This window comes from Taudactylus pleione, unplaced genomic scaffold (genome assembly GCF_031769625.1).
Source record: "Taudactylus pleione unplaced genomic scaffold, aTauple2 ptg000804l, whole genome shotgun sequence".
Taxonomy (NCBI): domain Eukaryota; kingdom Metazoa; phylum Chordata; class Amphibia; order Anura; family Myobatrachidae; genus Taudactylus; species Taudactylus pleione.
Window position 1 is genome coordinate 258,961 of NW_028285206.1, and position 14,485 is coordinate 273,445.

At 42.8% G+C, this 14,485-nt stretch overlaps 1 protein-coding gene across 1 annotated transcript in view; it reads left to right on the top strand.

Moving 5' to 3' along the window:
• Positions 1 to 14,485, top strand: part of LOC148474867 (uncharacterized) — an 85,414-nt gene that overhangs the window by 39,893 nt on the left and 31,036 nt on the right. The window contains 1 exon segment of the mRNA XM_088458075.1: positions 12,561 to 13,608. Within this exon segment, the coding sequence (XP_088314201.1) occupies positions 12,561 to 13,608 (1,048 nt within the window).

Below are 14,485 nucleotides of genomic sequence, written 5' to 3' on the forward strand. Positions count from 1 at the left end.
CTAGGTACGCCTTCGGGGTAGTACATGATTTCGGTGCTCTATGGCGTCTGAGAAATTTTATGACAGCAGCAGGCACACCAGTCGCACACTCAAAACATATAAAAGGACTATTGACAGCGATTCAAATGCCTAAGGCAGTGGCCATCATTAAATGTAAGCCCATACATGTGAGGACGATCCAGTGTCACTAGGAAATAACAGAGCTGATGAAGCTGCTAAATGGGCAGCAGGGTTGAAAATGAAGGTACCAGTTGATCAAATTATGGTTTTTCAAACGATTGACATGCAGAAATTAATTGAGATGCAAAGTTTGTGTTCCATTCAGGAAAAGGCAGTCTGGAGATCCAAGGGATGTGGACAGGAGTCCTCTGGACTCTGGAGAGATGGACAAGGTAAGCCGGTGGCACCCAAGGCATACTACCCAAGCTTGGCTGAGGCAGCGCACGGTCTGACTCACCTGGGAAAGCAAGGTATGTGCAAGTTGGTCAGGGCGTATTGATGTGCACCAGGTTTTTCTTCCCAAGCTGAAAAGAGGGCAATGTCCTGTTTGACATGCTTGAGGAAGAACGTTGGAAAAACAATACCAACCGAGCCATCCCACATCCCTCCGACAGATGGACCTTTTCAGGTAATACAAATTGATTTCATCCAATTACCACCCTGCAGGAATCTCAAGTATGTATTAGTTTGTACTGATGTATTTTCTAATTGGGTAGAGGCATATAAAGTTGCCACTAATACTGCTGTGTTCACTGCTAAAAAGATTGTACAGGAGTTTGAATGCAGATATGGTATCCCTAGGATTATTGAAAGTGATAGGGATGCTCATTTCACAGGTGATGTCTTCCAGAGCATGTGTAAGTTGATGGATATTAATAGTAAACTTCACACCCCCTGCTGAGCCCAGGCCAGTGCGAAGGTGGAGAGAGTAAACGGTACTATTAAGAATAAATTGAGTACGATCATGGCAGAGACTGGACTGGGATGGCCAGAAGCATTACCGTTAGTCCTTCATAGCATCAGGACAACTCATAGACCTCCTCTTAATCTGTCCCCCTTTGAAATACTGTTTGGTAGATAACCTCATTTGATTGTAAGTCCACAGGAAGATTTGAAGAGTAAAAATAAGGTTACTGTGAAGTGTCTTATAGCAATGAGTAAACAGTTGAAACAGCAACAGCAGAAACTGAAATTGTCACCTGATATACCAGAAACAAACCTGGGGAATTTGTTATGATCAGAAATTTCTTACGTTCAGGTTGTCTGATAGATCGGTGGAAAGGTCCGTACCAGGTGTTGCTGATGAGTACTACATGCTTGAACGTGACAGAGAGATACCTGGGTCCATTCCACTCACTGCAGGAAGGTCAACCAACCGGTGGAGATACAAGGCGGAGTCGAGGCAGATAACGTAGACCTGTCAATTGCGAGCTTGTTCCAGGAGGGCTAAAGGTTGCAGTTAGATACCTGAGCTAGATAAATTTGTAGATCATTGTTTTCAGCAATGGAGTGGCCTGCTGTGGTTATCTTTGTGTTTTCTTCCAGAGTTTTCATCATCCTGGGTTGTTTGGGGATTTCTGGTTTCCGTGAACGAGGACAGATAACGGAGAGGGGAGCTAATGTTGATATCGATGGAGTGGAGTTGGAGAAGGAGTTCTAAACCAACCGGGGGAGTATATGACCAAATCCAGTACAGTAATTGCTAAGAGATCTGTTATGCCTGAAACTCGGAGACAGTGTGAAGGTCTATCATCTGAGGAAAATTGTATTTGTGAATTTTGTGGTCCCTAGTCGATGAGAGATGCATCCAATGGTGCCAGCCTAAGTATAACCCATATTGGGGAGGGTATCCTTTAGAGGATTATCATAACATGGTGGGCAAAGTCTTAAATCACTCTGACTGTTGGGTGTGCTCTCACGTGCCTCAAGGACAGCATAATGTAGGGCTAGTGCCATTTCCATTAAATGCCTCTGAGGTTTTAGAATTGCAAAAAGGGAAAGCGCTGGATGGAAGATTCCTTATGTCCAAACCACCTCATTTTAAACTCCACCATTATCAAGTAGATCACTTTTGTGATTGAACATCACCAACTCCAACAAACCAGGAAGTTGGGAGGTGATGGGGAATAACCAGATGATGACCTCACTAAGAGCTGATAATGAGCCTATAGATTTTGACCTGTTACGCACAATTAGGTTAAATGGGAGACATTTCTGGTATCGGTATACACTTAGTGATACTAAAGGAATGGTTTGTAGGGTACCAGAAGGGTACTGTTCCAGGGTTATACAACCAGAAACGTGTATTGATCAGATGGGACAACCAGAAATAGGATCACTTGCTAGTGAAGTGTGTTTAACGATTATGATGCATACTGTTCCTTATGTTCTCCCCGATGATGTGTATTTTATATGTGGAAGAAAAGCGTATAAGTGGCTCTCTCCGAGTTCAGAAGGTTTATGTTATCTGGGAAGAATACTTCCAGAGGTTATGACCCTTACACATGATGAAATGCTTGGTATCCATAAAAACACCCCATCTCCATATCTTCATACACATTATGAACACTGTGACAAAAGAAATATGATACCTGGTGACATACATAAAGCCACTCAGTTAATTAGTGAGACAACTGGCTTTCAAGTTTTGGTAACACTAGATCCCACCAGGATCGCTCGGGGTACACTAAATATTAGATATATCCAAGATCTTGCTAAATTAATAGATAATATCACCGAGATGTATGATGACACATTCAGGTATACAGGTAAGGAGTTACAGGCTTATAAGAAAGAACTTGTGCAACATAGACTAGTGTTAAATTATTTAACAGTTGTCACAGGAGGATACTGTGTGACATTGGCCACCCAATTTGGTGCAAAGTGCTGCATGTATATTACTAATAACACTAGTGACCCCAAGGAGGTGATAAGCTAGAAGATGGACGAAATTCTGCAGCTAAAATGGGAATTCCGAAAGAACCATAATGCTTCATTGATTGAAGTAGAGGAAAGGGTAGAGGAATGGTTCACTTGGTAGAACCCTGTGAAATGGTTCTCCAGTCTAGGAGAGTGGGTCCAGGAATTGGTTGCTACAAAGGGTAAGCTCCTGATCCTTATAATGAGTGTCATCTTAGTAATTGGCTTATGTGTCAGGTGTGTTCCTAATGTATTGAAGTGCGGAAAATGTACCAACCGAGATGATGGTGGTAAGCAATGATATTATGGATACCAAGGTCAAGGAAGAACTGTATTACAACCCTGAATTAGAATGTACCATATGATGATGTAACCCAGATTTGTTTGGTCATGCATAAATATATTGTTGATATTATTTTAAAACATCTTAGATAATGCAGTCCCAAACCCCTTCAAGACTTCCCTTATAGGTTAGGTGCACCCCCACATCTTTCCCATGATCCCTTATAGATCCACAGTATAAGGGCAGTTTTATGTCCCTTCCAGGGGCGCATTATTTAATGGTTCAAATGACCAAACTGTGTCATACCATATATAACATTAAACAGCATATTTTCATGCATGACTAAACAGATTCAAGACAGGTTGTGATAGTGCTTGATTGGCTATCAAAGGGTGGACTGTCGAAGCCGGATGATTGGCTGAGACAATCTGTTAAAAAATTAAAATCTGCACGACGCCATTTTGCGAATGGCAACAAGACGCCATTTATGGGAATCCCACGTAATATCAGTACATACGGCGATATTTATCGTCGTGCAATTCCTACGCATTAGAACACTGTTAAAAGTCCTTACTAAAACCATACACACGTTTATTAATACACACAATATGAACAATCCTGCAAAACACGTACCATGGTGTACTCCACAAACACGTAGATGCACAACGCTAACTAGCGTCTTTTCTTAATATCCCCACACTTACACATTGCATACTTACACTAAAAGGTTCAGTAGCATTATGGTTAATATTTAAGGTTTTATTCATTATCAATGATATTGTGAAATACATGTTATTTGATATCTAAGGTTTAGTACATGATAAGCAGACCGTGTTTGGAGTCATTCTAAACCACTGTTTATTTGCAGATTTCCGGTTCCATCGGCAAGGCGATCGCAACATGCGTCTGCAAGTTATGAATTATGGAGAATTAGGTGATAGAATGTACTTTATATGTAGTGTCCATTTATTAGTTATTCGGCGGGAAGATACACACAAAAAGCCATTGGAGGGCTGAACTATTGCTGTACAAATGGACCAATGAACTGTATCGTAACAGAAGATCCACGAGGAAGAACCAATGGGATTATGCCAGCTCATGTCTATTGTATTGCCTATCTCTGTAAGGGTATATATGCAAGCGCTCTATTTTTGGTAGTTAGTCATCTTTCGTGTGACGGAGGCTTCATCTTTCATGCCGGGAATCTGGATCCAGAGCGCTTGCGTATGTAACGACTGTACCTTATTGAATGTAATAACCATATGCGCTCATTGTCTAGATCAAAGTGCATGATACCTTTTTTTTTGTGAATAATAACTTTTTGTGCTTTGGAACCACACTCAAGGTTTGAAAAGTGTTTATTTAATGTGCGACTGTTCACAACGCTAAATAGCGACATTTAAGGTATAGAGGTTTATTAGGAATTCATAATATGTAATTATTCACGTGGTTGTGTCATGTGACGTGAGGATGTTTATCACAGGCCATGTGACTTTCTGCACCTATCCTGATATGTAAGTGCACTAACCAGGGTTGTTTTTATGTCATGTAAGTCAAAACCACAAACTCCAGGAAGAGGAGGTTTCTCGCCAGAAGACGCTGCTGGAACTGAAGAGCCCCACATGTTCCTCAGCTTCTAATGCCCCCTTACAAAGGTCCTTATTGTTATGCATTGATGATTTATAAGACTCTGGGGAGAGTACCTCTACATTTGCTCCCTTTCTAGCAAGAATTCCTACACTAGCCATAAAGAATGTTCCAATGCTCCCAAAGTAGACGTTCCAGATGAAGTTGTGGAAAAAGTTTTATTTTTTCATAAATAAGCAGGTGACATCTGTAGTGCATGTGAACTTCAGGCTTAGTCTCAATAATCTGCTGGGTCTGTCACTGATCGGGGGGGAACCAGCTTGGGCAAAAGCTCTCACTCAAGCAGTGAATATATATATATAGCTACGAGACTGCGCTATGAAGCTACATAAAAAAGAAAAATATAATAACCCGTATGGTCAATGCGTAGAGATAGCAGCATCTTTTTTTGATTGTTTCGATCAGTAACACAGTGGTCACCTAGTAAATAGTATCAAAAGAAAAAGGGTAGTGATAGCACAACTGGTGCTGGGTGTTTATATGTTGAGATTCGTGAGTAGCAATAACCTAGAGATACCATTTGGATAAATTCTATAACATGGCAGATTCTTTTATAATAAACAGATTTATTACACATTCTGTACAAAATTCATATTAAAAACAAAAAACATCAAAAACATTTGCAATTAATAAGTACAATACTGATGTATAAAATATTTGATTTCAATTTGAAAAAATGAGGTGTAAAAAAAATTATAGGAGGAAAAAGATAAAATGAGTTTAAAAAGTGAAAAGGTTGATAAAAATAGTAATTAATATGAACAAAAAAATGTTTGTGGAAAAATAAACAGATAAAGTCAGATAGGTAATATTATAAGTCCCTGATGGGAAACAGGTCTTTGTAGATTCAAAACACGTTGCTAGGGAATGGATAAAAATTGCCTAACCTGCAGGTTGGTTTATATTGAGGTCTGTATCTCACAAAGGGTAGAATGCTTGATCCAATGGTATCTCCACTGAATGTGATGTATTCAGCAATGAATTGGCTGGATGCTGTAATCCAATGGAAAGCTGATGATCCTTTGTAGTAGTATAGTAAAAGGTCCGTGTATCACGGAGGATCAAGGTGCTCGTATGGATATTTGAGCTTCCAATCATGCTGTAAGCTGATCAGCTGAGTCAATGGTAAATTCTGGTCCCTTGTGGAGTGTGTGTCGGGATCCAGCTCAGGATGCAGGGGAGATATCACAATGGCATCTAGTGAGAACGGACAAGAGCTCATCCGAAGCAGCGTGTGTGAACTGGCTAACGCGTTTCTCTGTAGCAACAGCTTTCTCAGAGGCTTAGTAACTTGGTCTACATTGGATCAACCTTTATATACCCTCTCTAATCAGCTTAATTGCATACTGCTGTTTTATCAGGGTTAATAAATCAACGCATTGATTCCCAAAACAATATATAAAAAATATATATAGCTGCCTTATGATTGTTATAATGAATCAATGTTATTAGTGAATAGTAAAAAAGACCATATAGAGAAAAAAAATGTGACCAGAGCGTCGAACCTGGTGCTCTACGGCCGCTATATTGATGACCTACTTATCGTATGGAATGGCACCTTAAACTGCTACTTCATTCGTAGAACATTTTAAATTAGTACAATTTGCACTTCACACATACTTTTAATACCTCCACCATCAATTTTTTGGATGTAACGGTACAGGCAGTGGATTACCAATTGGTAACCTCCAACTTTCAAAAACCCACAGATGCGAATAACTTTTTGCATTTTAAAAGTGGTCACCACAAACCATGGAAAACCAATATCCCTAAGGGCCAATTATGTAGAGTCCGAAGGAGCTGCTCATCTAATGAGATATTTAACATACAAGCTGAACAATTAGTGAACAACCTCAGAGATAGATCCTATCGGGATCATCTTCTGAAAAATGCCCTGGAAGAGGTTAATACTTTAGAACTACCGCAGGACTGCTGTCAGGACACAAGGTTATCCAGTGAAGTGGCCGTCCTACCCCTGCAGGAACTTCTTGGAGTGAAGATGCAGGTATAATGTATCTTGTACTGGAACATTGATAAAAGTACATTGGCAGCGGCAATTGGCGATGGTCTCAGGTGCGTCTGAGGACTATGTTACGACTGGGTCGCCAGGCATAAAGCGGTTTAACACTGGCTGGATAGTCGCTAGCTATGAGCAGGAGAGACTGGGACTGTGGTACAGCAGGGTCTCAGGCTATGGCATGACTAGCTATGAATTTCGGTGCGGCTCAGCCATGGGCTGTGGAGCGGAATATTAGACAGATGGTCATAGGTGCGGCTTAGAGCTCAGGCTGGAGGCAGATGGAGAGCACTGTTAGCTTGAAGTGGCTGATCACTGACAGACGCGACTTAGACTGTTGTGCAGAAATGCTGCTGGCTGAGGACAGGTAGGCCACGGCTGCAGAAGTCGCTGCTCCGACTAGTACCAGCAGCGAGAATGTAAGCCGGTAGAATTACAGCAGGTTAAACCAGGACTTCTGATCAGGAAGGCAGGTACAGGAAGGACTTGATGCAGGGTTGTGACTTGGATCTGTGAATATTCAGATATCATCTTTTTTAGATTTACTAAAGGGCATTAATGTCAGATTTACTAAAGGGCATTAATCCCAGATGATCAAGCATTACCACATGGGGTTCTTCATGTACAACCTCCTTGATTTCATCCAGTGGTCCTGCACCACTTGAATTTGGTTCTTCAAGCATCACAAGAGTCGCCCTTTGAGCCACTGAATCTGTAGACATAAGATAAGTACCCTGGAAGGTGGTTTTCTTCTGGTCATCTGTTCAGCGTGTAGAGCTTCGGAATTTGGAGCTCTTTTACGTTGTTAGTGTTCTCTCCTATTTTAGGACAAATGCCCATCTAGCATTTCATATGAGGAACAGAATATAGCACTGCACAGAAGACTCCAGTCATGATGAAACAGGCTGTGTGCTTATGATATTATGTGTCGGTACAAGCCTGGGCCACGCTCTAGTGTATAAGGATATGAAGGTAACAGTCTGCTATGTAAGTGGCGTTACCCAGAAGTCCTTTCTTCTGTTGGAATAACATCTCATAAAAGTAGAGACAATCCAAACTTTAAAGTAAAAAGTATTGTCAGTGATTTATTAAATGTCATTATTTATATCGTATTCGATCTATGTACGAAGCTTAGGAGTGAGATAAAGTATCAGCCAATCAGCTGATCACTTTATAGGCTGTGTTTGAAAAATGACAGGAACTGATTGGTTCTTTATCTCCATCCACATTATCTCTCTTCAAGACTTAGGGCCTGATTCAGGTTGGATCGCAATGCTGCATTCGCACTCAACCGGCAGCTGCGATAATATGCTAATTAATGCATTCACACCGCCATCGCAGCACAAGATGTAGACGTCCAGCACTACATAATCAGTGATCGCGCTGAACAAAAAAAAATACTTTAGCAATTTGGGGTCCTAGTCCACTGTTTCTGTGTCCCATCAAACATAGCAGTTGTGACAGAGCTGGGGTGCAAGGAAGGGGTGAGGGGGCAAGGGTAGATAGCAGCTGGCGCAGTACAGGGAGGACAAGGAGGGGGTTAGGGGCAGGCAGAACTGGGGGTCGGGAGGGGGGCAAGGGTAGAACGCAGCTGGCACAGTTCTGGGGGTTAAGGGCAGGAAGTACTGGGGGTAGGGAGGGGGTAAGGGTAGATAGCAGCTAGGGCAGTACTGGTGGGGCAGAAAGGGTGTTAGGGGCAGTGCTGGGGGTAGAGGGGATCAGGATAGCATCTGGGGCAGTGCGGGGGGTAGGGTGGGGAAATGGCTGGATAACAGCTGGAGCAGTACTGGGGGACAAGGAGGGTGTTGGGGGCAGTGCTGAGGGTAGGTGGGGGTCAGGATAGGAGTTGGGGCAGCACTGGGGGTAGGGAGGGGGCAAGTGTAGATAGCTGGGGCAGTATGGGGGCTGAGAAAGAGGTTAGGGACAGGCAGTATTTGGGGTAGGGTAGATAGCAGCTAGGGCAGTACTGGGGGAGGGCAAGGAGGGGGTTAGGGGCAGGCAATACTTGGGGCAGTGCTGGGGGTAGGGAGAGGGTTAGGGTAGCTAAAACTTGGGGCAGTGGTTACCTCTTTTGCTTCTGCTGGAAGCCCTTGGCTGGGTCACTGTTTTCCACCTGCAGCTCCCTTCTGCCCCATGTGCTGTTCGCCTCCTGCGTACAGAGAGCTCAGCTGGCTGAAGGAGTGCCCTGGCACCAACGACAATGCTGCTGCAGCCAAATCGCCCATGGACTTCTGGCGGAGGACCCGCTGCACAGCGATTGGCTGGGGGTGATGGTGCTGCGTGGTGAATGGCTGGGGGGATCCCGCTGCATGGCGATTGGCTGGGGGGACAGTGGTGCATTGTAATTGGGGGGCATGCCTCATGAATGGCTGGGGGACACCGCTACATGGCGATTGGCTGGGGGTACGGCGCCGCGTGATGATTGGCTGGGGGAGCCGCTACTATGATTGGCTGGAGGACAGTGCCACGTGGTGAATGGCTGGGGGCATGGCGCCCTGTGTTGAACGGCTGTGGGGATGCCGCTGCACACTGGCTACTGAGGTACACACAGCGCCAGCGCGTCCTCCAGAGGGCCACTACAAAGACAGATATTCCAAAGCTTTGGTAATAATAGCACAGATGGTGCTATTAGTTTGAGGTTTTATCTCCTGGTCTGCAAACATTGTGTCAACTGTACTGGAACAGGCAGCTGTTATACACTTGGATACACTTTTTCCTATTAGATAAACATATGATCTAAGACAATCTTTCAATCTTCCAGATCTCTATTTACTCCCATGCAAATTTAGTCATTCCAGTGCAGATCAGTTAAATATCATCTCCGGATATCTCACTACTGTGTGTCACCAGCCCAGAGATCTGACCAGTCTCCTCCCCACACTCTCTGGTGTATCTCATACATCAGGAGCCATCAGCCCCTATTATACTCCTGCTCTCCCCTTCACATCATGTCACTGTGTGTTACCAGCCCAGAGATCTGACCAGTCTCCTCCCCACACTCTCTGGTGTATCTCATACATCAGGAGCCATCAGCCCCTATTATACTCCTGCTCTCCCCCTCACATCATGTCACTGTGTGTTACCAGCCCAAAGATCTGACCAGTCTCCTCCCCACACTCTGGTGTATCTCATACACCAGGAGCTATCAGCCCCTATTATACTCCTGCTCTTTTCACATCATGTCACTGTGTGTTACCAGCCCAGAGATCTGACCAGTCTCCTCCCCTACACTCTCTGGTGTATCTCATACATCAGGAGCCATCAGCCCATATAATACTCCTGCTCTCCCCCTCACATCATGTCACTGTGTGTTACCAGCCCAGAGATCTGACCAGTCTCCTCCCCACACTCTTTGATGTATCTCATACATCAGGAGCCATCAGCCCCTATTATACTCCTGCTCTCCCCCTCACATCATGTCACTGTGTTACCAGCCCAGAGATCTGACCAGTCTCCTCCCCACACTCTGGTGTATCTCATACACCAGGAGCCATCAGCCCCTATTATACCCCTGCTCTCCCCGTCACATCATGTTACTGTGTGTTACCAGCCCAGAGATCTGACCAGTCTCCTCCCCACACTCTCTGGTGTATCTCATACACCAGGAGCTATCAGCCCCTATTATACTCCTGCTCTTTTCACATCATGTCACTGTGTGTTACCAGCCCAGAGATCTGACCAGTCTCCTCCCCTACACTCTCTGGTGTATCTCATACATCAGGAGCCATCAGCCCATATAATACTCCTGCTCTCCCCCTCACATCATGTCACTGTGTGTTACCAGCCCAGAGATCTGACCAGTCTCCTCCCCACACTCTCTGATGTATCTCATACATCAGGAGCCATCAGCCCCTATTATACTCCTGCTCTCCCCCTCACATCATGTCACTGTGTTACCAGCCCAGAGATCTGACCAGTCTCCTCCCCACACTCTGGTGTATCTCATACACCAGGAGCCATCAGCCCCTATTATACCCCTGCTCTCCCCGTCACATCATGTTACTGTGTGTTACCAGCCCAGAGATCTGACCAGTCTCCTCCCCACACTCTCTGGTGTATCTCATACATTAGTGCAAGGGACAGCACTAGAGTGATTCAGATGTGACATGATAATGATCAGACCTGTGCACTGCCACATGTGACCTTTCTCATTATTCTTTTTGAAATTATACCTGCTTTTTTGACTGTCAATATGTATATACAGCTGAGCTAAAGCAAAATAGCGGGTGACTCCGATTTCACACAAGCTCCTCCCACACATCATAACCACACTCATCATTGCACAATAGTTCCCCTCCATTCTCTGTGCTTAGATGCTCTGTACTGTTGCTCTTTATCCTCTGATCTGTCCATGTATCCTGAGCTGTTCTAATGTATCCTTACATTGCTGTGACCTGTCTGTGCCGTACTCCAATCACGTACACTGGCCTGGCTCCTCCTCTGTACTGCTATCAGCGTTCCGTGTTATTTCCTAGCTTGGTCTTCTGAGTTCTGTCATATTTCTTCCCCAGAGCTTAGCCTAATGTTGTGCCATTACTCTGCCCACTGTTGTGCTTTGCTACCTGCGTGTCCTCGTATTGTAGATGCATGGATAGTACATGCTCTTAATTTAGCCCATGTCTACCTTGCTTCCAAGGCTCCAGTGTGTGTATGGATGGGACATGTGATTAGACAATGTCACAGGCTAATGAGGCTTCCTGTCCTGTGATGCTATGGATAAGGATGGAGAAATAAATTACAAGTGTAAGTTGTTACGGGCTGGGGTGTATTTTTGTTGGTTTGCTGCCAATAACTTGATAGGTTTTTAGGGAAGAACAGTTCAGCAGTTGGTTATGCATTATCGGGAGGCTGAATGAACCATAATTAAGTACAGACATACGGAATGTGGTCCCACTGTCATTAACACTATTCAGTATATGATGGTATTGGAATGTTATCTTAGCTATTAAGACCTGTGTCTCTCAATAACAACAGAATTGTTGTCCTCAGTTGTTAACCCAGTGAGTCGCAGGTGTCTGCTATTAGTACTTATAGATGCAGTGCAGAATGTAAATTCTCAACGCGTTTCACTCTTTCATCAGCAGGTGTTTCTCTTGTGGGAAAGGAGTTTGAAGTCCCACTCTCCAATCAGGGGAATTTGTTTCAATCGTTTAGCCTAATCTCTATTTTTGCCCTATTAATATCCACACTCTTTACACTAATATTCATCATGTGACAGGTGTGGAGACAATTAGACAGAACTGTCACATGATGAGATCTTAGGGGACCTTGAAGAATTTATTCAGCACTACGTTAATTTTATCATGTCATGTAATTATTTTATATTTAATCACCAATTTTATTTGCAAATTCTTGGAGTTGGGATGGGAATTAGTGTAAATACATCTGGAATGTGCCTGCTCTGGAATTATTACTCAGTGAAGTCTGCGTTCTTGTGGGAGTTGTCCAATGTGATGGCCAGTCACTGTTGCTGGGTCTATTCAATTTGATTTACAATGTGGTTGTTGTATATATATTCAGCCAATGATTAACTGTATCTACTCAACAACAGAAACCTATGTGCTGTTTGCACATTAATAACTGTAATAAAGTGTTTAAATTAGGCAAATAGAATACAGTGAAACCTATGTAACTCATAGAATGAACATGTGCTCCTCACTGTACGGTAATGTTTATTATACATTTTATTTCCAGCAGATCAGTGTCAAAGCAGGAATGGCTCTGAGGGACATCTCGTTTGGTCTCCTGACTTCAAAATAGAAGATGACAACATTGTACCAGATTCCCAAGGAGAAAACACTCGAAATTTACACCCAATTCTTCATACTGCAGAAATATTGTCTAGTCCCTCTAACCTTGAGGCATGTTCTCCTGATAATTCAGGTGGCAAAAACCTTTCCTGTTCGGAGTGTGGGAAATGTTTTACACAGAAATCAGATCTTGTTACACATCAGAGATGTCACACAGGTGAGAGGCCATTTCCATGTTCTGAGTGTGGGAAATTTTTTGCACATAAATCACGTTTTCTTACACATCAGAGAAGTCACACTGGAGAGAAACCATTTCCATGTTCTGAATGTGGGAAATGTTTTACACAGAAATCAGATCTTGTTAAACATCAGATAAGTCACACAGGTGAGAGTCCATTTCCATGTTCTGAGTGTGGGAAAAGTTTCACACTAAAATCATATCTTGTTAGACATCAGAGAAGTCACACAGGTGAGAAGCCATTTCCATGTTCTGAGTGTGGGAAATGTTTTTTACTGAAATCAGTTCTTGTAACACATCAGAGAAGTCACACTGGAGAGAAACCATTTCCATGCTCTGAGTGTGGGAAATGTTTTACACGAAAATCATATCTTGTTACACATCAGAGAAGTCACACAGGTGAGAGGCCATTTCCATGCTCTGAGTGTTGTAAAAGTTTTACATGTAAAGCACATCTTGTTATACATCAGAGACTTCACACAGGCGAGAATTTACTTCCATGTTCAGAGTGTGGGAAATCTTTTATAGACAAACATCATCTTGTTATACATCAGAAACAACACACAGGTGAGAAACCATTTCCATGTTCTGAGTGCGGGAAATGTTTTGCATGTAAATCAGTTCTTGTTACACATCAGAGAAGTCACACAGGAGTAAAATCATTTTCCTGCTCTGAGTGTGGGAAATGTTTTACACGTAAGGTAAGCCTTGCTAAACATCAGACAAATTGCACAGGTGAGAAGCCATTTCCATGAGCTGAAGTTTGTAAAATGGTTGCAGTAATCCCAAATTTTGTAACTATTGATATTCATGCAAATGATAATAGTTCTTTATATTTATGGAGAATAGGCCTAAAGTTATATTGACTTCAGTGAGTGTTTGCGGGCACTTCAAAGCTTTAATCACACAGTGGGGCAGATTAAATTGACTGCAAATTTAAGACTCTGACCTGGACAGTTAACGCACAGAAGTCGCCACAACAGGTTCCAGCACTTTCTGCGGCTAGTTTAATCTGCCCCAGTATATTAACATGTTATAATATAAATAGCGCTCATAGACTTAGGTGAAATGTATGTAAGCAAATAATACTGGAAGCAATTTCTTGTGTGGAACTTTTTGCAGTTTCTTACTCTATTGAAATACGGCAGCACTCCAATGTAATAATAGAACACGTTATCTTGGGTCCTATGTAATATATATTGCTAGCAGTAGGCTTGAGTTATGTATGAACTTTGAATTTATTACATGATGTTTTGTCAAAATGTATAAAGTGATATGATTCATGTAATTAGTTCTGTAATCTTACAATGTAATGGAATAATTAAAAAAGATGCGGAAATGTGGTCCATTTAAATAGTTACACGCGTGGCTTGCTAGTTCAAGATATGTCTGCAGGGGTGCAAAACTTTGCCCATTATGGGATCAGCTAAGTGGATCCGGCCATGTTCTTCACCATTGATTACTTTTTACAAAACTGTACACGTGCTTATACGTAGCGGAGGTCAGACCTCATCTCATGTTTTTTTTAGCAGGATACTTATTATATCTTCCAGGAACAATTCAATTGAAATTTATTTTTTTTATAGAGACATAAATACTCATGAATTAAACATACTCTTGTGACAGTGGAT